At 39.4% G+C, this 26,487-nt stretch overlaps 1 protein-coding gene across 1 annotated transcript in view; it reads right to left on the minus strand.

Moving 5' to 3' along the window:
- Window positions 1–17,040: 17,040 nt before the first annotated feature.
- The window catches only part of HS2ST1 (heparan sulfate 2-O-sulfotransferase 1), a 71,584-nt gene continuing 62,137 nt past the window's right edge, over window positions 17,041–26,487 (minus strand). Inside the window, exons 4-7 of the mRNA XM_059478001.1 lie at window positions 23,974–24,112; window positions 20,512–20,609; window positions 19,303–19,460; window positions 17,041–17,848 (exon numbers count right to left, since the gene is read on the minus strand). Coding sequence (XP_059333984.1) covers window positions 17,622–17,848; window positions 19,303–19,460; window positions 20,512–20,609; window positions 23,974–24,112 — 622 coding nt within the window. The 3' untranslated portion in view covers window positions 17,041–17,621. The remainder of the gene's footprint in view (window positions 17,849–19,302; window positions 19,461–20,511; window positions 20,610–23,973; window positions 24,113–26,487) is intronic.

Genomic DNA, 26,487 nt, shown 5'->3' on the forward strand with positions numbered 1-26,487 from the left:
AGCCATGGCATGTTTTGTTAGCATGAGGTGAGATGCTCCACTCAGCTTTTGCATAACTATCCAGCCATGATTTTAAGTATTCAATTCTACTTGTATGACTTCTTAAAATTCCCTGCAATATAGTTATACTGATGGGAATGAAGAAAGATAATTGCTTTTAGAGAAAAGTTTCTCTTTTGTTTCATATTCATCTGGCTTCCATAAATAGAACAGGAGACCTTGAACAGCAGCAATATGCATTCATGTGTCTCTAGCTATTTATTTACAAAGCTAGACCTTGACAAATCTAATTTGTTCAATAAAATTATAAAGTATGCACAATAATTCATTTAGACAAAAAGGCTTGAAAAGGAATGTCACTGGGAGCGTGTCTCATCACTGGAAGTGATCAGCTGATTCCTAAAGAATTGGCAGGTGCTCTCCTTTTGGAAAGCAGCAGTGAGGTAGTACTTAGGAGAGGAAAAAAGTGAGCTAGGAATCAGAGTAGTTCTTTATTCAGACAATAATTATACAAATTAGATCCATGAAAGCCAGAGAATAACTGTGCCTTGAACCCTGTCTGTGTGCATAGAACAATGGAGAAATTAATAATTAAATCTATTACATATGCTCAAAACTCAGCACAAAAGATACTTCACTAGCTCAAACAATTCTGCATTTTCATTTGAATAAAGCTTTCATACATTTTTCTCATTATATATATGTATTATATTTTAAATTTAACAGCTTATTTTGTTGCCTTTATGCCTTAAATTAATAAGGCTACACTTTAATGCACTAATGTTGAATAGCATTAGCATGCTTTATAGTCATTACTTGCGGGGGCAAAAAAAATCCCAAGTTTCCCAGTGGTGAAATCAATTTGCCCATAACTTCCTGTCTCTCATAACCTCTGCTAGCATAGCTTGAAACTTTGTGCTGCTTTTCGTACCAGAAGACTTGTTTATATGTTCTGGCTGTGGCTGGGGCAGGATCTGAAGGTAACACTATTCCGTTAAGTTTGCACAAACAGTTCAGGAACAGACTGAAATCTTTTCAGCCAGTTAAAGCAATTAGCAGCCAGATACACCGACCTAATGCTATTTCCTTTGTAAGAAATAATTTAGCCTGAGAAACACAGATGGCTCAGTGAGTTTTGACCCAGAATTATTTTCCTTTGGCCGGGCGGGGGGACGCAGACACACGGGGGGGCCAGTGGGGCGCAGAGCGGGGCGGCGGCTGGAGGACCAGCCAATTTCACCCCTTCCCAGCTGGAAAGAAGGACTGGGTGCAGCATCTGAATGCCGAGGGTGGAGGGAAGAGGATAAGGGGGAGAGAAACCACTGAGAGACTTCAGATGTAAAAATTACTGAGAGTTCCTCCAAAGTCCTCTTCCTAGATGGAGGCTGACTCCAGGCCCTCACAGCCTACAGCCCACGCAGGCCCTCCGACGGCTGCCAAGTCAAATAACACTAATTGCATTACAGATTGCAAGCAGAATTCGCTGTTCTTTTCAACTGAACCCAAGACTTTCCATTTCCACTTTGTTTGGGGAATTTAAGTGGTGTGCGTATTCCTACTGCCAGCCAGGATATGGGGTTAGGAAAGGGGTGGCAATTGCTCACTCAGAGACCAAAAGCAGATCTGTAAACTTGAGAAACCAGAGAGAGTAACTGAAGGAGCAGGCTAGAGACTGGCAGCTGTGGGAGCAGGAGCCTTGGTGGAGGCTGGCTGCCCCTCACACACCCTGGGCAGTGCAGCCCAACGGGAGTGGCTGGACCCTGGTCCAGTGTGGGGAGTGCAGACACTGCTGTGCCACAGGGACCCACAAACCTCCTGCTCTCCAACAAGGGGCACCCACACCCACGCTCCCTGTGCCACTGCCATGGGAGGCATCCATGGGGTTGTCCTACAGGGGACAATGAGCCACATCTTAGCACTTAGCCATCCCCCAGAAACAGGAATGTGGGACAAGCAGTGCTGAGGCTGCTCCCTGAGCACCAGTGGGGAAACAACCCATCTCAGGGGGCACAGCCACAGCTAGTGGTGCTTCCTGTAGCAGTACACAGGGGAGTGACTTTAAGCAGCACAGCATAAAATAGTCCCACTTCTCCATAACATTTGGAGTAAATTTAAAAAGGTTTAAAACTTCTGTAGGAAAACCAGATGCCCATATTTAACTTAAAAACTTTACATCATCCTATTATTTCTTCAGAAATTTGTAATACAGGAATGCATGCATGTGTCCTGTCTCTTTTTGCTTAGTTGCACATCACATTCAAAATCCCTAACACTACTCAGTATTACAGTACTTTGCAATTATTAGGATAGCTCCCATTGTGTGGCAGCCTCCAAGGAGAAATGAATTCCAGTTTTTGGAGTGAACAGAAATTCTGACAAACCCTCCCATCAGTCACTGAACATAGGAAGACTCCAGTCCTCTTGAAAAACCTCCTCAGAATTGCTCACCCCACTCCATCAGCTGCAATGCAATACACATTTCACACTGCAGCATCCTTTTCAGAGGGATTTCAGCTGAACAGAGATGTTAGACTGTCATGCTTATTTAAGCAGAAGGGTTATCACTGTTCCTTCACACAATACTATATAGCTCAAAGGTGCCATAAGAAGCTCCAGATACATGCCAAAAAGGTTTGTGAAAATAAACAACGTAAATTTGCTCCTTTAAGTATCATCATGACAAATTTACCGGGAGGCCGGAGAGATAAAATGCAGCACTTTAAATACCTAAACTAATCAATAGAGAGAGCCAAGCATGCAATCCATTTTCTGAGAAGGGCAACCTTTTCAGGTTAATTCTTCATTCATATAAATACAATGCCGGGGTCATTATTTAACTTGAAGCAGAGCCCTTCATTAAACTATAATACTGGGCTCAATTTAGCACTAAGATGAACCACCCCAAGCAGCCGCCTTCCTGCAAAGGCGGGCCGAGCGCGGGAAGCCGCCTGAGGGCCGCGCTGTGGCGGGGGCGGCGCGCCATGCCCGCTCCTCGGGCGCCATCTCGCGGCGCTTAGGGTTAGGCTCAGGATTAGGGTTAGGCCCTTAGGGTTAGGCTTAGAGTTAGGGTTATGGTTAGGGGTTAGGGTTAGCGTTAGGCCCTTAGGGTCTAAACCTTTATGAACGTTTCCAGGGATGGCGGTTCTACCACTTCAGAGCCTCACCAAAATGGAATTCAGCAGCTGCTAGTTTATCTGTCCTCAGATTCACCTCAGAACATCATCTGGTTAAAGACTAGGCTTTTTCATTATAAAAGTGATAAAAAGCACAAATTATCTTTGTCATTACCAGCCATGTCACTGCAACTCTGCATCTGCCACCTCCTCACCTGGGCAGGGGGACGGCGAGCAGCCTGCCCACATACACAGCAGCCGCTTTGCACACCGCCTGTGCCCACAGCCCTGAGCTCCGCTGCTGCTCGGCACAGACACGGACACTGCTGCTGCTGCAGCTCAGCACGGACACGGACACTGCTGCTGCTGCAGCTCAGCACGGACACTGCTGCTGCTGCAGCTCGGCACAGACACAGACACTGCTCCTGCTGCTGTCTCGGACACTGCTGCTGCTGCAGCTCGGCACAGACACTGCTGCAGCTCGGCACGGACACTGCTGCTGCTGCAGCTCGGCACAGACACAGACACTGCTCCTGCTGCTGTCTCGGACACTGCTGCTGCTGCAGCTCAGCACGGACACTGCTGCTGCTGCAGCTCGGCACAGACACTGCTGCAGCTCGGCACGGACACTGCTCCTGCTGCTGCCTCGGACACTGCTCCTGCTGCTGCAGCTCAGCACGGACACTGCTCCTGCTGCTGTGGCCTTGGGCAGCTGGCTCCAAGGCCCTGTTGGCAGAGGGGGGTTCTGAGCAGGAAGGCCAGGGCCACATCCCACTCAGACACCACCCTCCAGGGCTCTCTGGCAGCACAGGACTTCAGTCATTTGTTGGCCAGATCATTCCATATGTTAGTGCTAACAAAAATATTTCCTGTCACACCTTGAGGAAGCCATTGGATCTCATTTTCCCCCTTTATAAACTAGAGCTAAATACTTCTTTTGACTGTATAGTAGTACTGTAAAAATCCAGTGCTGTTTCCATCTCTGAATATCCCTCCTTTTTAACACATTATCTAATTTCTGTCCCCTAATTAATTCAACTGCTACTCCATTACTTTTTGAATATTGCTTTAAGAAGGAAACAAAGCCTCTGTGACTAAACAAGTACGCTTTTCTCTCACCTTTCTCTCAAACATTGTCCACTATGATCTAAGTGACACTGGGGAGCACTGGTATCATCACCATCTGCTGAGGTGCAGCACCCAAACAGGGACAGATAGAATCCCCCTATAGTCCTGGGACAGACATGGCTTTGGCAGCCACTGGCCTGCCACACAGTCAGTGTTCATGCACAGTCAACTCCACAAGAAGGAAAAGGATTAGCAGCACTTCTGGTCAAAGCAAAGGAGATAGCACGAGTTCAAAATGACTTTCCCGTGACCACACAGGAAATCTGCAGTGAGATGGAGGGTATGACCGGAGACTTGTGACCACAGCTCACGCTGGGCACGGCAAGGGGCCACCCCTTCAGCAGTGGTGGAAAGGCCCATGCACATGCTTCTGAGACATGGATACAGAGTGAGCTTAATGCCTTTCCTTGGCATAACCCATCTGCAATGCGCTGCAACTGGCCTAAGAGGTGAATTTAAAGTGAACTCTTTCTCAGCACTTGCATTGGATTTCTTTGCTTTAGACTTCATTTCTCATAAGCAGAGCATTATTTAAATCTAGTGAACTGAATTTAAAAAATAAAATAAATTCTTATGCCTATTAGAAAAAAAACCAACCCAAACATGAAACAGGTCTTCTGTCTTTTGTGAAAGTCATCTGCAACACATAGCCATGGAGGGTCTGTCCCCTGTGTGTACTGAGCACTGGTGGCAGCCAGCACCCGTTCAGGGCAGGGACTGATTTCACTGGTTTCCCAAAGCTAAGTGCATTAGCACAGATCTCTGCCTAAGACAACAGAGGGCAAACACAGGAGACACACATCTTCAACAAGAAGGCCAAAGGTGGCAACAGAGCCATAGGACTCTGCTGGGTTGGCAGGGTGAGGATTGCTCAGAAGTGTGGGTAATGGCAGCATGTTCCTGGTGAGCACCACAGATGTCACATGCCCTGGACACAAAGATTCTTCCATCCCCATAAAAATGGAAAAACTTATTTTGAAGGGCAGGGGGAGGGGAGCAGAGATGTAGAAACACATGGGTTCAAACAAAGTTTTATGAGGAGAGCTGGAGTGCACTCAGCCTGTAAAACAGCCCATGGTAGTGTCAGGCCACCACTGGGCAAAGGTACTTCATGATGGTGTATAATCAGGTTTTATGAGAGGGATACCAATGTCAACAGGTGATTGAATGGCTTTTTGCATGATGAACCTTGCCAGGGATCAGCAGGGGGAAGGACAGAGACGGCCATTTACCTTGACATGCTTCTTCCACACAAGCCAAGCTAATTGCACGTGTCAAAAGGAAAAGGCAACGCATGGCTTTCATCCGCTCCTGATAACGATCAGATAGGGCTCTTCCTGTCTTCTCCAGCAGCCCTTCCTCCAGCATAGCATGCAGAGGAGGAACAAAATACAGCTTTGAAGGTCAGGTAATGGCCTAATTAAAGCAGAATTCCAACTCCAACGCTGTGGCCCTGCCCTTTTAAAGCACAGCACTGGGTCAGGCTGTCAGTTGTGGTTTAGAGCACTGGTGCTGTTAGCACACCCCTAGTAATATGCTCTTTTGCTTAACGTGGGTCATCTGACAAGGAGGTTTCTAAATAATTGCAGCAAGTGCAAAAAGACACGTGTTAATTTTAAAGCAGTTATTGCCCTGTGAAGGGTGCCTACCCCCAGCCCTGCTGGAGATGGGGAGAGTTTTCAGAGGCCATGAGAGCAGGTCTTCCTTTCAAAAACCAAAGCACAGAGTGGGTAGTCAGGGATGGGGAGGTTGCTACAGAGGCCTTTGCAGCAATAGGCAGAGTTTAAATCTGTTACTTGCCTAGAGTTCCAAAAAAGTGTGCAGTGGACCTGCAAGTATAGAAAGCCCTGGGAGCTCTGCTCTCTAAAATAGATATGATGTTCTACCCCTCAATTTGCACAGGCATGTATTTATGGCCCACTGGTATTTCTTTGGAGTGTAGGGGGAAGTAATATTCCTTTTGACAGCCTTACTGCATGGCAAGGGCACAGGTGCTCCTGGGCTTGTTTTCAGTTAGACACAGGCCTGGATGTATAGTGAAAAGGTTTTTTTGGCATGATCTCAATCCAATATCCTCATGCTTTCATTTTGTATGACTAGTCCTTGCTAGGGCAGGGAAAGATGCTTGCTTTCTTTTTCAAAATGAAGTAAAATAACCTCTTTTTAAGCTGTTAAATATTAATGGAGCTTGGGCAAGAAGGATGTCAGTCTGGGAACAAAGTGTTCTATATAATATGCTGCCTTCTGTGTCTCCCCAATTCCTTCCACCAGCTGCATACTTCACCACAAGGCTAGCCCAAGACAGGGTTCTGAAACACCACTGTTCCCAACAGCTACAGCTGTCCAAAAGGATCAGATCACCTTCTCTGATCTTTTTCTCCTTGTTTTTTAAAGTAGTTAATATAGCAGGCAAACAAAGAAGGTATTTGTGACATTTCTTTTAAAATCTTCAGAAGCAAGAATCAGACCTGGGGTGAGAAAAGCAGGTGCAATTGCTGCTCTGTAATCCACTAACACTGCCAGCACAGACAGCTTTTGCTGTTCTGACTCTTTTCCAAATCAGTCAAAGTTGTTGCAACTTTGAGTACATAGTTGTATGTTGCTTTATTTCTCACTTCAGAGCCTAGGATTAATTCTGGCATCCCAAATCACAATATCTTGTTTCCTGATACAGCCAACAACAGCAAGTTTGATTCACAGCCCATGAGCAGTGCTGCAAATACAGCGCTTCCCTGACACCTACACCTGTTTTTTGACCCTTCATGGTGCCTGAAACATGACAGGCAAGTAGAAAAATTAAATTCCGTATTAAGACATAAATTATTACTTTATTATATTAAAATGCTAGAGGTTAGCACACATTAATTGGGAACATTAGTCATGCCAAGGTAGAAAGTTCTACAGGAAGAAGATTAACGAACAGACAGGAGCAGCCTGTGCAGAGCTCAGGAGGTCTGAATTCCTGGCTCCTCCACAATGTTCTTGCCTAGCTGGAGGCAATTCACATATATCACCACCAGTGCTATATTTGCAGATACCACACTCTTGGCTTAGGACTGCAGTGAAAAACCCAATCTTGCTGTTATCTCAGCACACATCAGTATCAAAACAGCTCAGCAGGCAGACCCACCAGGTCTTCATTCCTCCAAACTGCTCCAGGCTGCTGTAGCTGACAGCTGGCAGCAGAGAGGGGAATCCAGGGAGCCATTCCCCACCAGGCACAGGGCAGCCGTGCCCAGGCACCAGCCTGCCATGCTGTAGCTGGGTGAGGCTGCACACAGGCAGCAGCAGCCATCAGAAGATGCAGCTTCTCAGACAGGTAAGCCCACCAGAGTTTGAGTGCCTTACTTCTGACACAGGACAACAGCACCAGATTTTCTAACCAAAACATTGTAAAAGATAAGGGGACTTTATTCAATACTACCCAGTAATAAACAGATATTCTGGCAGTCACACAGCAATACCTCTGACCAACACAGGCTTCCTTTGGGTCTGCAGCTCTACTGCATTGTGTGCCAATAAAAACATTTCTGTGCAGTAATACTAACACAGCTCTTTATCTAATTGATCTACAAAGAACAAGCATCTATACTGCCCCAAAATAGGTAAAGAAAGTGCTTACCTGATGGAGGGACTTCTCTCTGCTGGACAGATGATGATAACAGGTGCCCAGAGATGAGTGGGAAGATGAGATGTGCCAGATGCAGCAATTCACCTCTGGCACCTGTGTTTGTCTACTTGCTTTGCACGTGCAGGGTGAAACATCTGTCTCTGATGAGTAACTGTGGGGAAGTTACTTAAACTTCTCAGTTATGCTCTGCGTCATCTAAAAGACTGGAAAATCATAATTCCCAAAACCTGACACCAATATCCCACAACTAGCCTTTCTCCTGCCCTTCAACAGACAAGTCTTCAGCTAGCAGTCAGTTTCTACCATCTCTTGAATATTCTTCCCAGGAATTAGAGACACCAACAAATGCTAATAAATCTCATTATTTGATGTATTTATTGAGAGTTGATGCATCAGCGGTTGAAGCCTAGAAACCAATCCGCAGAACCCTAAGAAACTAAAACCCCTCCTCATCTGAAAGGGCATTCAGAGAGTGGAATCCTATTAATTTTGAAGTGATGTGGGCAAGGATTTGTACCAGCTTTAGGCAGGGTGAAAATTTGGCTTTGTTTTTAATTTACATTGCTTAAACTTTGTTTCTCAAAAATCCTTTAAGATTCTATTAGTGGCCTGTTTTTTGTGGTAGCAACATCACATGAAAACTAGCTATTTATTCCTTGAGGGTTCCCCCTGCCCCCACATGATCTGGGAAGAACAGCTGTATGGGGTTTTTTTGATTTATATGGAAAGAGGAAACCACCCTGGGCAAAAAAGTCTGCAGTCAGCAGAAGCAGCACTTTGTCTTCAAAGACTTAGACACAAGGCTCCCAAATGATTAATGTTTCTAACTCACATTTTTCTTGCAGATGTGATTACAGAAGAGAATATGAAGAGGAAGTGATTTTTAAAAAAATTTTTAGAAATGTATGTGTATTTTCACAACAAGGCCTGAAACAACAGAAACCAATTTTCTGGCTGGTTTTAGAAGAATAAAGTCAACAATTACAAACTCAGATGCCAGAGTGTTGCAATGTTAATACCTTGTCACAAAACTAGGTATTATGCTTTCCTAGAAAGTTACAATACTTGCTTAACCTGAAAGAAAACAACATATGAACAATTTATTACTTAACTACATGTTAACATAATAGCTAAAGTCAGGCTCCACACTTGAAAAATTGACAAATACTGTCAAGTGTCACAACATTCAGCTTGCATTGCTTTTGGTTACGTAGTATCACAGACTTGAAGAAATTTTAGAACATCCAGTATAGCTGTGGTACCTAGATCCCATTTCCTAGTCTTCTGCAGTACCTTTGGAACTACACAGGAAGACTTCCAGTCTTGAATCATTATTTGAATTTGGATAAACAAAATGAGATTGGCATGGAAGAGAGTCTATTTTGGATTTTAAACACATCTTTTTCATGCCTATGATAAAGGACAAGAGAGTTTAAATTGCCACACACACAAATCAGACATGAAATGATGCAATTAATTTGAACAATCATCTGTGAACATATAGGATAAACCATGATGACATCAGGGTTTCTCCCTCCTCTCTCAGTCACAAGGTACACAATTGCCTTGGAAAACACTGTTGTCAAAGGAGAACAAGCTTTAACATTAGGATCTTTAATTGCAGAAAGCTCTTTAAAACTTGTTTCCTAGGTACCTGAACTGAGTACAGCCCCAACTGTACTCAGATGCTGAGAGACACAAAGAAGCTGGGATTTGAAAGCACATTCATGCATCTGCTGGTGCCTCTGACTACTTATAAGTTTTTCAACCTTGTCTTCAAAAGCTGCCTTTGGCCTTGTAATTCACTCTTCATTTTTCTTGAACATTCTTGGTTGGGTGAGTTGGGGAGGAGGCAGTATAGAACCAAAGATAGACATAAGCTTACTGCAAAGCTTTGCTCAATAAAACCTGTTGATTGCAGCCTAATTCTCATCTTGTCAGGCACTTTTCCTGCACAAAGTTTAAAAAAAGAAAAAATATCCCCCCCAGGTTAAGTATCCTTGCCAGATACATGGGGTAGATGTATGCAAACTGTCCTAGGTGCTGTCAGCAGCACACACATGAGAGCTAATGCAGCACACCAGTGCTGCCCCCACATACAGGACAGGGACCTCCACTGCCACCAGGCTCTCAAAGGTGACCCTGAGTAAGCACCCAGTTTGATAAACTCCATACTGGGGTGTGATCTCATGTCCCACAACAATACCTGCAAGATAAGACTTGTCCTTTGGAAGGCTTGTGGAGGAACAAAAACTAGCACACTATCTCATAGAGCCAGCTGAGAAAAGGGAGAGACTGAACACAGATGTCATACACTCATACATATTTTTCCACACACTAGGGGGTAAAAAAATAAAAGGACACTGACAAAGAATGTTTGCTGGTATGGGGAGGGCACTGACATGTTCCTGTTTTGCTCTGTTTTAAGGGGAAAACTCCCTGTTTGCCTTACAAAAAAACCCTCAAAAATCTCGTTGAAAAGTTTTGTGGAAAACATTTACAGCCATTTTTGCTGACAGTAAAACTCATGTTTCTAACCATCTCTCTGAAGTAGCCTTTAGTATTAACAGATGTCTTGTTGGAATCTGCCTGAGCCAGTGAACTCATTCTGAATGGACACCAAAAAAAAAAAAAATGCAGCATTTTTGCTCCACATAATCTGAATATTAAGTTGCTTTCTCCCAGATTTTATGGATTTGACTTCTATCATGCAATTATTATTTTATCTTCAAGAAGCAAGGACCTCAGATGCAGAGCACATGAGCCTACCAGTCAATGTAATTTATTTTTCCAGATCTATAGCTTAGCTGTCAGTAGTACTGGAGCAAAGTGTGGGAAGTAGGTACATGGTCTGGGCTATAAATAGGAGACATTTCATTTGGTGGTGTACAGGCCTTGCTTATAATAGCAGCAGCCTCAATGGCTGCAGCTTTAAGTTCATTAATTCAGTCAGGAGAAGGCACTGAAGATCCAAAGAAGATAATTAGGCCAGAGACAGCCATCATAGCTGTTAATTTAAGCAATTACTGCAATATATAGTGGTTTGTATTTCTGCCTGTACTTTCCTGTGTTCTTTACAGACTGTCTTCACAGATATAAATACACCGTCCTTCCATATTGACTGTTTGCATGGTGTTTGTCCATATTTACACCCATTGTTACACACTGCTGGGAGGCAGTCCTGACAAAGCCAGCCTGTAACTGCACTAGTCTCTACCATTCCTTTTCTTCTTGCCAATTCTCTAAGTCATATAACATTTTAAAAGTTATTAAGTTCTAAATAAAGGAGATTAAGGATTCCAAATTCTATTCTGTGCTAAAAACAGCAATCAATAATTGTCAAGACTGTAATAGTGCCTTTAGGCCCTCTAGGCCATTATTCTCTACACTAACTTTTCTCTTTTTTTGGTAAAGAGACAGCTTATAATATTTTCCAGTAACTGCTGCATCAAACTCAGAGTTCTGGTAGAATTAGAGCATTCAAATCATCATACCAAATTAGGTATGTTTCTCTTTCAAAACAGAACAAGGCTTTTCATTATTAATAAATAATGGAACTATGTTTGAAATAACACATACATTTATACAGCATAGTAGTGAATTATTTCTTAAAACATCAGAGGAATGCAATACCTGTATACTTGAATGATAACCACAATTCCCATGAATCATCATTTTAATCTATTTTGTTCCCAATTTAAACTTTTTTTTTCAATAGGAAGATTATTCTCTGTGCAATTATTTTGACAGTCATATTTATTACGAAAGGTTAATGTCTGTGCATAGCAAATGTGAGAATGGATTCAGGATCAGCCTTGTAAGTGTGCAGGAAAGGGGCAGAGAATGTTTATCACAGTATTTTCCATTTTTATGAGGATGCAGTTGGTTATTATGACAAGGTTAAAGGTCTCAAAGCCTTCATTTTTAGGCCACAGGTGTTCTTTGTAGAGGTTTTTTTAATAAAGAAAATTATTAGTCCTTTAAATTAGCTCTTATTGAAAGTTACCACATCTGCGTTATGTGGTAATGAAGCTGGGGGAGGAGGTCATAGCAGGGGACCTGTGCTTGAAGAAAACATCTGGGTAGTGCCTTGACATTCACTAGCAACTTTTTTTATTTTATTAAAAAGTAAGGAAATTATACTGAAATCAATTGCAAGACGCAAACAATAAATAAAATGAAAATACAGGATCTGAAAAAAAAAATTGGTTGGAACAAAAACCACCTTTTCCTTCTATTGCTCCCCTCCCAAGAATTCCAACTGCTGAGATTAATTACATGGGCAAAGGAATGGCAGCATCAGTTCAAAAATGGTTCAACAAGTACCTACCACATACACTAGTCATCCTGTCTTTCAGAGGAGGAGCTACTGTCATTTTAAATAAAGCTTTTTGTTGTATTGCAACTTATTTTGGCTGTCATTCTATTTTACTACATCATTTCAGAAACAGGTTACAGTGACCTTAGGAAGTCCTCTAAATAGGCGTTTTTTTCCTCCACTTCCCCCAGCTGATAAAAGCAGAGAGACTTTGTTTCCTGTGCACAGTCACACCTAGCACTTCCATTCACAGGAGCAAGGAAAAGTCTATTTTCAACAAAAGGGGGATTTAAAAGCCATCAAAATCCGCAAGTGGAAGTTGCAGAATAATTCCATGATGGTTTTTAATTGTCAAGGCTGATAACTACATATTTAGGAACTCCTGCATTGACTCCTGACCCCTTGGCAGGGTCAGACGATGTTCAGCTCCATAGCGCACACAGCCAGGGATGTTTATAGGGCAGTGGTTACAGTATGCCTCAGAAATCCTAAACAGCAGCATACCCATGCTCACTGAATTTTCTTGTTCTAAGTCCTTGCTTACAAATGCAAATGACATTTCTAGTCTACTCAAGTTCTTTACACCACTCTCAGCACTGCAGTAACTGAGGCTGTGCCCAAACCACAGAAATTGGTTGGTCATTTGTTTCCTCAGGCAGGGAAGCACAAAGGTATAAATCCTCTGTTTTAATGCCAGTTTTCTGTTCTAACAAATCTTGGCTTTAATCTCAAGAACTTTCCATTGACACCTTCAAGCACAGTGTATAACCCCTGCAAACTTAAAACTTTATGTGGTCACAAAGCCCATCCAAGTTCTAAGGGCCTCTAAATATATTTGGTTATAGCTGTATGAAATTATTACAGAAGAGCTACACTCCAGCTTGTCTCTCCCCTCCAAAATCACAACAGCTGCCAACAAAGTTCACAATACTGTAAAACAACATGCTCCAGAAAAAAAGCATTCAATGTGAATGTGACATGCAAATATTAAGACAGGACACCAGACTTCTTTTCTTTCCCCTTCCCAATGGGTGTTTTATTTTATAGCATTTGCATTAGGTAATCAACTGAAACACTTAAACAACAGAAAGCTGGCAGCACAGTGAGGAAAAATTGATATTATTTCTCAAACAAATAGCTGTGACAAAATTGTTTCAAGTTGGAATAGTATTGCACAAATGAATCAATTTACGGAGGGTGAGTGGGAGCAAGCATCTTCAACATGGATTGTGAGAAAAAAGGCACTATTCAGCTGTGTGTGTGTTTAAAAATAAAAAGGTCATGAAGCACAATCCATGTTTTTCAAAATTACATTCAGTACTGCTTTAGAAATGCTCACAAACCTGTCTCTTTTGCAGAAGCTATGGAAAGCTGCTGATGTAAGTATCAGACAGTACAAGTCTACGAACATTTATAATTATGCTCCAGATAAGTCTCAGGAAGAGAGGCTCTTTCTATAAATACTGCTGCAAAGGTTACACAGTTGCATAGGCTTACAGTAAAGGAAGCATCCATCCAACTAAGCAGCCTTAAACTTTCTTTAAGTTCAATCTCTAGTAGTCATAAAATATGCTCTAATTTTGAAGAGCTAGATTGGCAGTGCACTTGAATCAGGCTTTTCCAGTGATTCCTTAAGCAGCACAGCTCAGACAGTATCATCCACGCACCTTTTTGTCACATACACCTTTAAGCATACATATACACATTAAGCCAGGTAAGCTTAATGGAAAATTTTAACATAAGTGTGAAAAAAAAATAACTGAATTTTTCCCAGTATAAGATAGAATTACTCTGAGATCATCAATAAGCAAAAGTTTATTCCAGTAATGTAAAAATAGCTAGGTATCTTCAGAAAAACTAAATACCCAGAAAAGGCATTTCAAATGATCAGGGTGGGCTGGTTCTCCATATCCTACATTGTATAGCTATACATTTTAATGTGTGTTTGAAAATGAAGCCATGATCAGCATACCAATAAAAGAGAGACTGCTAGAAAATCCACCCAGAACAAGCAGGAATGTGCACAGAGGACATTCTGCATCCTAGCCTTAGGTTTGCTTATAGATGCACTAACAAAATAAAAGTGAAATTCTTGTTGTGTGGCTGCAGAATTATTAAGGGAAGGAGCTAAAAGCACTGCTGCTCTCCCACCAGCACTGCCCAGAGTATCACAAGTGCCCCAGGCATGCTGTGGGCTGGCTGTGTAGTCACCTGCACAGCAGGACCTTGTGCCTCGGGCTGACATCAGGAGTTTCAACAGGGCTATAGTTGTGCACAAAGTCTGGGTGGCACTTTTGTAGAGAAAGTACAGAACAGTGTCACAAAATCTACTCTCAAGTGTATGTAGATATATGAGCATTTCAGCACCTTTCATATGAACTTAGCCCTGCAAAAAGCCAATCTCACTCCTCTACAGAGAGTCCAGTGACTCCACTTAAAAGATCTGTGTTCAGGAGGCTGCATAATAGTTTACTGATCATACAACCTACAAAAACAAAACGTCACATATTGCTGCTTTCCTCTATGAGTCATTAAGGGACAACACATGAAATAAATAATATTTATATACCGTCAATTTTTTTTAATGGCAGCAACTTGGATTGTTTCTGTTTTCTAAACAGAAAACAAATAGAATAGATTATTAAAAATCTGTAAAGCTCCTTTTCCTAAACTGTCTTTTAGGAAACCCAATTTGATAGTTGTAAATTCAAATCATTCTAAGTTCACAGTTGTCCTTCATGGTTGCACGAGATATAAAGGCAGACAGTCTTGGTTCCTTCTCTGTTCTACAGATGATCAAATTTTCTGAGTATACCTGAAATGAGTACCGCTCCAATTGTTGGCACTTCTAAAAAATGTTCCTAAAATTCTTGTTTGTCTCAACCATCACAGTTCACAGCAAAGAACAGGAAATTATATCTGATTAAATAAAATGTGTTATCTTACATGAACTATGAAAAATATATTGCTCTTTTAAAAGTAAAAAACATTGCATTGTTCTATTGGTTTTGTTATTGGAGACTCGTAATTAAGAAATTCTAAATCCTGAAAGGAAAAAAAAGAAACATAACTTTCAAAACTGCTTACAGAATAGAAGTTGTTTCTGTAGACCCTACTGAAATTAGCAGAAGTTTTGTCTATTGTTTTCTTGTCAATAGAGAAGCATTTGTACATACCTACTTAGATGAATATTTTGCTTTTTCTCTTAGCAAGCTCTTCAGGTCTCTTAGAGGTGCTCTGCTGAAAATTCTGAAGGAGATTCAAGAAGATAAACTAATCTGAATTAGAACAACATAGTAAAAAATCTAACATAAAAGTATCACTAAGTGGAAATCTTTCCTGGGACTACAAATACTTATTTTACTTTAAAAAAAAGTGTCTGCTTTTAAATGAAAACTTTTAGATCTCCATTAACTACTTTTTGTGTATGACTCCTCAGTTCCTTTCATTAGCTAGGAAATATGTCTTCATGTGTGACCTAATACATCCTATAGCCAAACATGTTGGCATCATTATTATGTCAACAGACAAGAACAAGAACAGGAAGTCTTATGCATGGTTCATGCTATATAAATGGTAACTTACGAGAAGGAACTTCCCTGATTATTTGGGAAGAACAAAGAGAGATCTATTTTTAAAATCAGAAGGGAAAAATCTAAGAAAACAAAGAAACTGCAAGATGTACTTGATAGTCTCTCGTTATCCTCTCTGTAATTGGGCTGTTGCTTTTGGCTGCAGACATCCAGTTCACAGACCATTTTCCATTTCCATTTCCTTTGTTTTCATTACAAGAACAAGCTGGTTAAAGAAACTCCACTTGGTAATTTTAAACTAAACCTTCAGCATCATACCGTAAGAATTTAAATGTTTCCCACCATTCCTTTCTTTGTCTCCTCAGTGCCTTCCCAATCAAATCCTGTGAAAAGCACTTTTAAGAAAAGGCAGGTGGAAGCTGTGTAAATACTTGTATCTTTAAGAAAATTCAATAGGAAAAATTCTTGCAGTGCTCCACGGCCATTTGCTATAATGCAGTGGCCCCAAACATCTGTTCTCAAATTTCAATTTACTTCATTTGCCAGGTGTTTCACATTGTTAATAATTGCAACTCACAAATTTACAACAGTCACGTAAGGCAGTTACATAAATACAATTATGTCAATCAAGTTCACTGCACCTTTCCCAACCAGACTGCATATGACAATTTTCTTCTTGTTCTCTTACCCTGATAAAAGGATGAAGACTACTTTTCTGAAAGGACAATCCCTGGAAAACATTCAAGTCAGAGAGGTCACTGAAGTGCATTTCAGCAATGTCCAACAGTTAACTCAACCAGGAAGTAGATGTGATGTTTTTCACTTCACATAGAACCGGTGCAAAAAACCCCACTTTAAACTAATTACTTTAAACCTTTTGGTCCAAATACATAAAATAAGCAGTATTTACAGCATTTTACTCCTTTTGTAAATGCAATGCTTTAAAACACATTATAAAGCACCTCAGTAAAAATATTCTACAGATAAAAGTATTGAAGTAGTAGGAAAACCCTAGCCATACCACAGCTCACTAGTAGAGTCATAATATGGATTCACCAATACCTCAGTTTACAATTATTACAAAGAATCCATGGAGAAACGTACTGAATTTACAATTTTTATACCACTGTGTAAGGATCAACTAGAACTGCAGACAATACCAAATTTCTTTGTAGTTTTCCCAACCTCAGCCAGTGGCGGTGGTGATAAAAAAAACCAAACAAAAAAAACCAAACAAAAAAACCCCAAAACAACCCCACTGCTCTGATTCTTTAACTTTTTACAATATTAATGTGAAAATGACATTTTTAACACCAATGAGTATTTGTAATTTTTTAATAAAACCACATATATAAATATGCCAATCCAGCAGCAGCATTTCTCAGCAGAACATGATTAACCATCCCAATTAATATCATGTGACATGATTCACTAAAACAAAGCACAGATGTCAACCAGTTATTAGGGCTACTCATACTGTATACAACAAAAATTTCCATGTTGAAAGCTGGGGAAAAATTATTTCCTCTTCACAGAAGTATAAATGAAAATAAATTGCTCTGAAAATTTAAAAGAGCATCAACAGAAGTGGTTTTTTTGATTGTTTACATTTTCAAATAAAACTGCCGTGTATTAATTGCTCCAAATTACATTGTAGATTTCTTCAGGTTAAGGATATTGACTCCCACTGAAAATATTAGTTAGATAAAAGAAATGAAGCCTTTGCTTCTGGATTACCAACACAACTATATCCAAAGCCCTGGAGGTGATCCACAACCCACTTTTCTCGTACAAAGAAATGTCTGGGAGGTCTACAAGCAATCTAGTTTCCATGGCTGAGGACTAAGATGATGATGTGGCCAAAGATTTAGGTCCATAAATCTAATAGTATAGCATTCTTAGTTTGATTTAGGGTAAATCTTTTCATAGAAAAAGTTTTGAGCCAGAATATACAATTCTCCATCTTTTTCCCGAACTGCGTGTGCTCTGACAAACTGAAATTGCTCCAGTGCAAATTCATAGAACTCATTCTCCATTTTCCAGATTTCAGACTGCTGTAGCTTGGCAATAGTTTCTTTTGTGGGAAGTTTTTTCTCAGTTGTTTTTCTAAGATGCGACTTCTTTCCTAAATGCAAAATGAAAGCAATAACTTCACTTTCAAGTTCACGTGCTCAAAAAATGTTTACAGTCCTTTGTTATTTACAGAGATTTTATATTCTCAGTGTGTTGATAAACTGCATTAGAAGGAGCAGGCTTTAATCCAAAATTTATTAACACAACATGCAGAGTTGGAACCTGCAGCCTCGCTCACTTAATGTTTATGAATTTTGCATCCATTCTTTCAATTCTTCCTGTTTGCTCTAATAAACCCAGGGAATGAACATTCATTTAAAGAGTAAGATTACTCCATATAATCTACCTGGAGCAAAACTGGTCTTTCAAAATTAATTATTTATATGCTAATCTAGTATCAAATGTTAAGAATTTTAGAAACTGCAGAGACTTCTTTCATAGAATCATAGAAATATTTATGTTGGAAAAGACATTTAAGGTCATCGAGTCGAACCACAAACCTAACACAGCCATGTCCCCAAGTGCCACACCTACACATCTTTTAAATACCTCCACCACTTCTACACATATTTTAAATATCTCCAGGGAAGGTTATATTCAACTCAGACTACCAAAAACCTCCCTGTTCTGGTGTAGCTCTCTGTAGCTCTCCATAAAAGAGAAAAAAATCTTGTTTTTGCATGATTTCAATTGTCTATTTCTAATAAAAATATAATCTCTACTAATAGCATTTAAACCATTACTCTCCCATCTAAATAGGATACTATAGTCTTATCATAAATTATACATAAGCCATATCCCTGTTGCAGAGTTTCTGAGACAAAGAAGACCAAAATGATGACCAGATTTTCCCCAAGGAGTGCTGTTGCTTTCTAATTAACTTGTTAATACTACGTATCTAGGCTCTGTACATCAGATCCTTTTCTCCCTCTATTTGCAGCTAGGAGCCCTGCTAAGATAGATCTTCTCTTCATCATAAATTGAATGGCCAGCTCCTAGAAAGTGAGCTACTTCTTGTAGCTAGGAGCCCAGGAAGATAAACATCTACTTGGGTCTCTGCATCCCTCAGGCTTTATTGCTCAGCCAACCAGGCTACACTGAGCACAGTTAATTCCAGCAGAGCTTCTGAGGAAATGGAAATCTGCCACATCAGCTACTTAAAAAAGCTGAAGCCACTGTAAAACTTTAAAAAAAAATTTCTGTTACAAACATATCACAATGTTACATGCAGTATACCTACACATCTACCTTTACCCCAGCCTTAAATATTTATAATTAGTGTAAGGCAGAAAGATACTTGGACTAGCATCACCCCTGAGAGAAAGAGAGAGAGAGAGAGAGAGAGAACTGAGAATCTTCGAAAAGGAGTTTGTTTCTTATACAGGAGCATCATCCAGCTGAGAGGCAAACCTGGCAGAGACTCAAACTATTCACCTAGATCTAAACAATTTACACTGAAAAAGGCAGAAAGTGGTTGATAACTCCATGAAATCAGCTATTTAATACCTGTCCGGTACAGTTCTGTAGCACCCCTGAAGAACCGGGGCAGAGCTGCCTCCAATAACATGATAAAGTCTTCAAGTTCTTCAGTAACTCCCACTAGGAAGTATTCATTAATCAGATTGTATTTGGCTTGTTCCAAAGCCCATCTGCTTCCCACATTCCTAAAATGACAGAGAACAATTATATTAAGTTCTGATGTCAGCCTTAGTCCCTAGATGGAGATTACTTCACAACAGGACATTTGTATAGGCAAGACTTATTCCAAGTTATAACCATTGCTAACTTCATTTCCCTTTGCAGTTCCTCTCATTTGTGTTCTCACCTAAAAATGTGACTCCTCTACTTATAAAATAGTCTAAACAAAAATACCCAGTGTGTGTATATGATTAATGCCTCTATTCAAGCAATTTTTTTGGGATTTACACTGTCTCAATATTAATACTCTGTCTCTACTTTCACATTAGATACCAGAAATCTGGCAAGAGCATACCTTCCCTTTTGCATCTTCTTTCTTTCTTTCTCTGCTTCTCCACATGGCCAGAGAGTAGACAGGTCTGAACAACAGGCACTGAAAGAGGAGCTCCCAAGTGGCCATTTACTTTGCTTATGTTTGAATGAACAAAACCTTTGACAAATAATTGCCATTGCTATCACTCAATCTCTCAAAAACTCAATGAGGTTTCTTCTGTGTTTTTTTTGCTTAAGAGTTTTTTTAAGTTTTTGCCATTATTATAAAATATTTTGCATTGACAGATGGACACTATTTGCTTTTGTTTCAGTTTCTGCTAAGTAGCATTGACTACTGGATATCTGGTAAACATTTAAAAAGATAAATTTATCCTGATCTCAATTATTGTGTATTCACCAGGAACTTTAGGAGCTTGAACTGAAATATATCCATTCCAAAAGAAGGATTCTGTAGTCTGACATAAGAGAAAAATGTCAAGACTAAATCTGCAAAAATGATTTTTAAAATTGAAAACATGTTTTCCGTCATAGCACTGCTGATACAGTATTGTAACATACTGCTAGTTTAAAGAACTGCAAAACTGTTTCAGTAAATCCATCTTTAACAGAAAGCACTCAAGTATCCACTGCTTCACTCTGTTCAGTCCCTCACACTTTTATCAACTGGACTACATATTGAAATTTGTTAAAGTTTAGATTTCAGCACTGATGTACTTGATGAACAAGCCACATTCATCTCCCTACCAGCATTCTGAGCTGTGGCCGCAGAAGAATGGAATTTGAAGCCAAAGTTTCTCTGGAGCACAGTCGGAACCTCCAGCTGCCACACATTCATCAAAGGTCTGGAACAAAGACAAAATTGAGCTGAGCTTTAAAATCTCATCTATGTATCTAACATCTCAAACAGAAAAACACATATATGATGTTTTAGAAAAAAAATGTCAAGCCTTGCTTTCACAGTGTTATCAGGATGATCTACTGTCTCAGCTAAACAGTACTTGGACAGTCCTTTATGGTTACAAGTAATGAACAATTGATCTTACCTGATACATTGATATACCTTTGATATAACTTTAGCAAAGGCTATTTGTCAAAACTAGCAAAAATAGTCAATAACTGTTGGTATAATTATTTTCCCCTATAAAAGAAGTCACTAAAGATACAGCATCAAATGCCATGAGGAATTGTGTGATCCTGCAACAGCTGGGTCTTTTTTAACACAGAACATTGTGCATTTTGTCTTTTAGATTAAACAAGCTTCTATTACATTTGAGTAATGAGAAATAATTGCCATTTCAGAGGCTAATTTTGTTCTGGCAATCAGAAAAACCAAAAAGAAGTTGCTCACAGCATAACAGAATATTCCATACAATATTGCTCTTGATGTGGATACACTGCTGTAGTAACAGAGTTTCAACTGCAATAACACAGTTACAACAGGGACTCCATTAGCACTGCAGGGAATTTGTAAATGCTTTACATGTCACCATAAAGGAAGTATTTGTGGTATTTCTAATCAAGATATAAGGCCTATATCTAGGATATATTAAAAAATAATAGATCCCATGGACAACTTTTTAGATTGCTTCTTCAGTCTAATTACAAGTTTCTGTTCAAAGCAACTATGTAAAAACACATTTGTGTAATTATTTGGGGTTAAGAAAAAGGACAACATGATTTGCTTTTATTTTGAGGTGAAGTTTATGAGATAATCTGAAAAAATTATTGATACTATGCCAAAGCAGGGAGTAAACTGTGGTGCCTTGGTTCACATTGAACTCTGAGTTTAAAATAGCTTGTACCTGTCACACACCATAGCTAAAAATGCAGCTTTAAGTGGGAAAACAAGACATTGGTATGCTTTCCCTAGCATAGTTCTCTAGGGAAACTCTGCACTGATCTATTGTTAAACGCACCTCCTAAATTATGAATGTTTATACTAAAAATGAACTGGCATCTGTGCAAAGAAAGATTTCTTTGCTTATACCTGCAGGTTATTTTACAGTTAATAAGCAAGAGGAAGCAAGCCATTTTCTAAGTAAGCTGAAATAGGACACACTTCCTTCCACACTTCCTCTAATGCACCTACCTTGGCTGCTCCATCCAGAGATTCATTAGAAGAAACCCTTGCCTCTACAGACCCTGCATTTGGAGCCAAGCTAACTATGACTGGAAACACAGAGATACAGAAAACAACCAAGTTTATAATTCTTCTATATAATGCCATGGTATGGACTAGGAGGGGACAGAGTATAAAAATACATTGAGATTCCTTCCCACTAATAAAGGAACAATTGAGTTTCACTAGAGGTAATTTCTGATCTTCCCTACTTTTCAACTCTAGAGCTTTTCATTAACCTACTGTAACATATACTAGAATAAAGACACTGCAATTGGCTCAATCCATTTTTGAGCTTACTGAATTTTATAACTAATGTATGCAAAATTTACATCATCTATACATGGACAGTTCCCCAGAGACACTCTGGAAAAATAGTACTACCTGATTTACATGAAAGAAGCCAGAAGCTTGATACAGCAAATGAGTTTCACTTCAAATGAACTTGAAATGCTTACAGAACATGTGAAGTCTGTACAACAACAACTAAGTCTCTCAAACCAAAAGAAAGTGGTATTGTAGTGACAAAATGTAAAAAGCCCCTTCAATAGAAAAACATCAAATTAATAATGCAATGCATTGCAAGCATTATAAACAGAAATGCATATGACCTTTTTCCCAGCAAATCAAAGCTTACAGTGCAGTCTAGCAAGCAGCAACACTAAGGATTTTTGGCATGTCTCCCAGTGACTACCTAACCACGTTGTTTGGATTATAATTCAAAATTAAAATAAACACTTACATTTTACTCTTTTTAGTAAGTTTTATGTCCTAGAAACAGCTCAGACTTAGCAGCATGCTCAGCTTTCCAAGTGACTGATCTCAAGCAGGAAAGAGGAAGACAGTCTACAAAAGATGAGATCCTATCTCTCTTTTTTAAAAATGCCTTTATGATATCATATCACATCACCTGTTCATCTGTTTAGCCAGTTCTATAAAGACAATTTTTAATCTTAATTTCAATTTATTCTTGAAGCTTTTCTCTTCCTATGCTGCTGTGCTTCAGGATACCTGGACAAACTGAAATGCAGTAACTGAAGATGGCGCTAAAGCCTAAATAACAGAGGACCACTTAGTTCCCAACTGGAAAAAAAAAGAGGAATGGTTTGCTGCAAATATTTAAGAAGCACTATTTGGATGGGGGCAGCACACAAAATGATTACTAAACTGTATATTTTGTGTGACTTTTGCTTGTTTTTTAATGTCTCTTGGTACCCACACAGCACTAAATTGTCAACACTACAGAAAAACAGCATCAGCTTAAGAAAATATAATCACTGAAAATGTATAAAGTCTTTGGCTCTATAAAGTACAAAAACTCATTACATTTTATAGGATTCCACACTATTCAAGCTACAGTTTTGTAAACCATACTCATGTATTTTACACCCTGCTTTTCTTCCCAATATAAGAAAAATCTAAACCAACATGTCCAGAAAGGTCATACTGCAAACCATGACAGTGGATGTACAGATTCTTTCTGGAACAGATCCATTATGAAGTCTAAATGACGTTGCCATCCCGAAATTGTATTAGTAGTCAATGTTTGAATGTGCTGACCTGAACTTATCTACAGCCACCTAAGACACGAGGAGGAAGTACAGAAATTTATGTGTCATACTCCACAGTTTCCAAAAAGACATTGCAGTGTTTACCTTTTTAAAAAATAGAATAAATTGGGTTGCTAATTATATGAAAATAATCAACAAAGCCAAAGCATCAGCAGTTTTACAGCTTTTGCTGAAAAAATATGTCTCAGTCTTCAACAAGAAAAGATGTAGCCTTCTTACACAGGAGGATAAATCTAATCTGGTAATTATAATTCTGGATACCTAATAACAACTTAAAAAACTATTTTATTTAATTTTTTAACAAATTGCAACATACAGTGAATTTATAAGGGTACAGAGAACCTATTTATGTCATGCTCTGCTCCAGTATGGACAGGAAACGGAGAATATAACTTTCAAAGCCATCACTATCACCAAGGCTGATAAAATAACAATTTGGCTTTGATCAGGGCATTTGTAAAATTGTCTTCACATTGATTTTAGTAAGTTCAGCATATATTATTAGGTGTACTTTACCTTTTTATCCCCCTGCTTTCGCCTCCGTAGCCCTGGTCTGTAATCATCTCCAAAGCGCAGAAAGTAATAATAAGAAACTAGGCGTTCTATAGGGTCTCTTATGACATTTATGTAAATTGGTTTCTTTTTAACACCAAATCTAAAGTAAAAGAGGAAAAAACATCTTTCAAAGGACAAGTCAAAGCTTCTCATCTAACATGTAAAAGCCTGTCTTTATTGCTACAACTGAAATCCATACACAGAATACATGACACTGGGAGGAAGCTTAATGATCACTTCTTTTCATCTCATATCCAGTGCACTACATGGATGCAAAAGTAAGTTCAATTTCAGTCTGCCTAAGATGATGATTTTAAGGGTTTATTATTAAAGAAACAAACAAAACAGACATATTGTCACACAAATAGATACTAAAAATGTTTACACAACCATCCTGACTCTAGAAATGCCTTAACTAGTTTAGCAGCCACATACATGTTTATAATAAGTACAAGGAAGTTTGATATTGAGTTCCTGCCCTTGTGAACTGGGCTTTGCAATGCTGTGAGTGGTTTTCCTGGCACGTCTCCAGCTGTCAGAGACATTAACTCTAATAGCAGAAAGACAGAGCTCAGAGCCCATCCATAGCCTGGGTTGAATGCATACAGCTATGCTTATTAAATATAAGTCTAAGATAGCATCTGTAACCATATTAACTTTTCTATCTAAAGATATTAAATTTTTCCATAGACATTTACCCTAAGCGAATTTTGATGCACTCCACTACAAACAGAAGCCTGATGAGATGAGGTGGTAATCTCATATGACACAGAAGAAAAATTTAAATCACCAAACTGTTTTGTGCAAATGCTACCTTTCAGTGATCTATGTTCAAGTCAGCTTTTACAATACATTTCTCAGTTTTATTTTCTTTCCCATTTGAGATATTTCAAATATTAGAGAGTTTATATCACAGTGGAAATTGCAAGTGTGTCAAGTGCCCTGAAGTAAAGCTAGAGGCTGGAAAAAAAAGTTCTCTTCTGTTCCTATGCAAACTGGGAAAGTGTTCTCCATCAAAAGAGGGCCATTCATGCCTAGCTTGGCTAAGACACAGAACTCACAGTTTTAAGATGCAGTACCGTGATTTTTAAAGGGGTAAATTTTACTACCAGATACTGGGCATATGAGGAATGTTAAGTTGAAAAACTGAAGAACAGAAATGTAGCAAAAGTCAGAGAAAGGAGGAAGTTAGAAAAAAAAAAAACAATTACAGGCATTGCTTTTGCCAAAAACAAGCACTACAGACACAGAAATTGTTAAAGGCTACAGAAAGAGCAATTGATTCTCCAGTGCTGCCAGTAGAGTACCAATGATTCAGACTGGAGCACTCTAAGGCAGAACTGCTGACATCTGTCTGCATGCCAGCTCTGGCTTCCCACAGAGTCTGCAGAGGATCGAGGGTGTGAATATTTCAACCATTCTGATGCAAAGTCCAGGCTTTGAACTTCACCCTCTTCAAGCTCCACTGAAGTGCATGAGACATGCAGGTGTCCCCTTCCACAGACTGCTGCAAGTGCTGAGGAAGCTGAAACAAACCATTTCCACAGAGCAGCAGACTCAGCCAATGAACAGCACATATCTGAGGGTTAAATGCAGATGTCCAAGCCCTCAGAAATGCTTGTGCTGCATTGTACAGTTGCCTGCATTTGCACATGAGCTTGAAGAACTAGTTTCAGTTACAGTAATATAAACCTAGCAGTAACATAATTATTACTGTAACCTTATTAATAATGATAATGAATTGGCAATTGCATTGTCAAAGAACTTTTTTTCCCAACTATTTACCAGAGAAAATAGAGAATAAATGGCTAAGAAATTTTAAAAACAAAAAGAAAAGGGAAAAAACTTTAACTTTTATTAGCATAATTTCTACATGGATGGATTACAATAACCTGTCCTCAGTACTGTGAGTTACCGATGGAATCCAGTACTTTAATTTTCAGCATATTTTAAGAGGTACTTCTGATATTTGACAGTGGACCTAAGTCTGAGGTCCATGGATAAGGAAGCACTGACTCTTCTGAAATATTTTATACTCCTTAACTACAAGAATGTTCATTACAAGAACATACCTCACAGCCTTAAAGGTGTGGGCCTTGCCAAGCACAACCATCGTATTCAAGATATTATTTTAATAATGAAAACCCAAAGTATAAGAAAGCAAGCTGTTGTGGGGAAAAAAAAAATCACTCAGGTGAAAGGATAACAAACAACAAAGACAAGGATAACACAGTCCTGGAGGGAAGATGCAGATGAAAGAAATCTGTGAAATTGCTTAGATGCTTTCTAGATGTAAAATATTTTAGTTTTAAGAGTTCCGGTATCTGAAAATGTTTTCAGCTTTATGAACTAATGTATAAAATAACATTCAGCTTTGCTGCACCAGAAAGCCGTTACTCAGTTCAAGCGTTTATTAATGTTGAAGCATTTTAATTTTAAAAAGGCAGAAAGGAAACTAATGAATTTTGATGTATT

This window comes from Ammospiza nelsoni, chromosome 9, assembly GCF_027579445.1.
Source record: "Ammospiza nelsoni isolate bAmmNel1 chromosome 9, bAmmNel1.pri, whole genome shotgun sequence".
Taxonomy (NCBI): Eukaryota; Metazoa; Chordata; class Aves; order Passeriformes; family Passerellidae; genus Ammospiza; species Ammospiza nelsoni.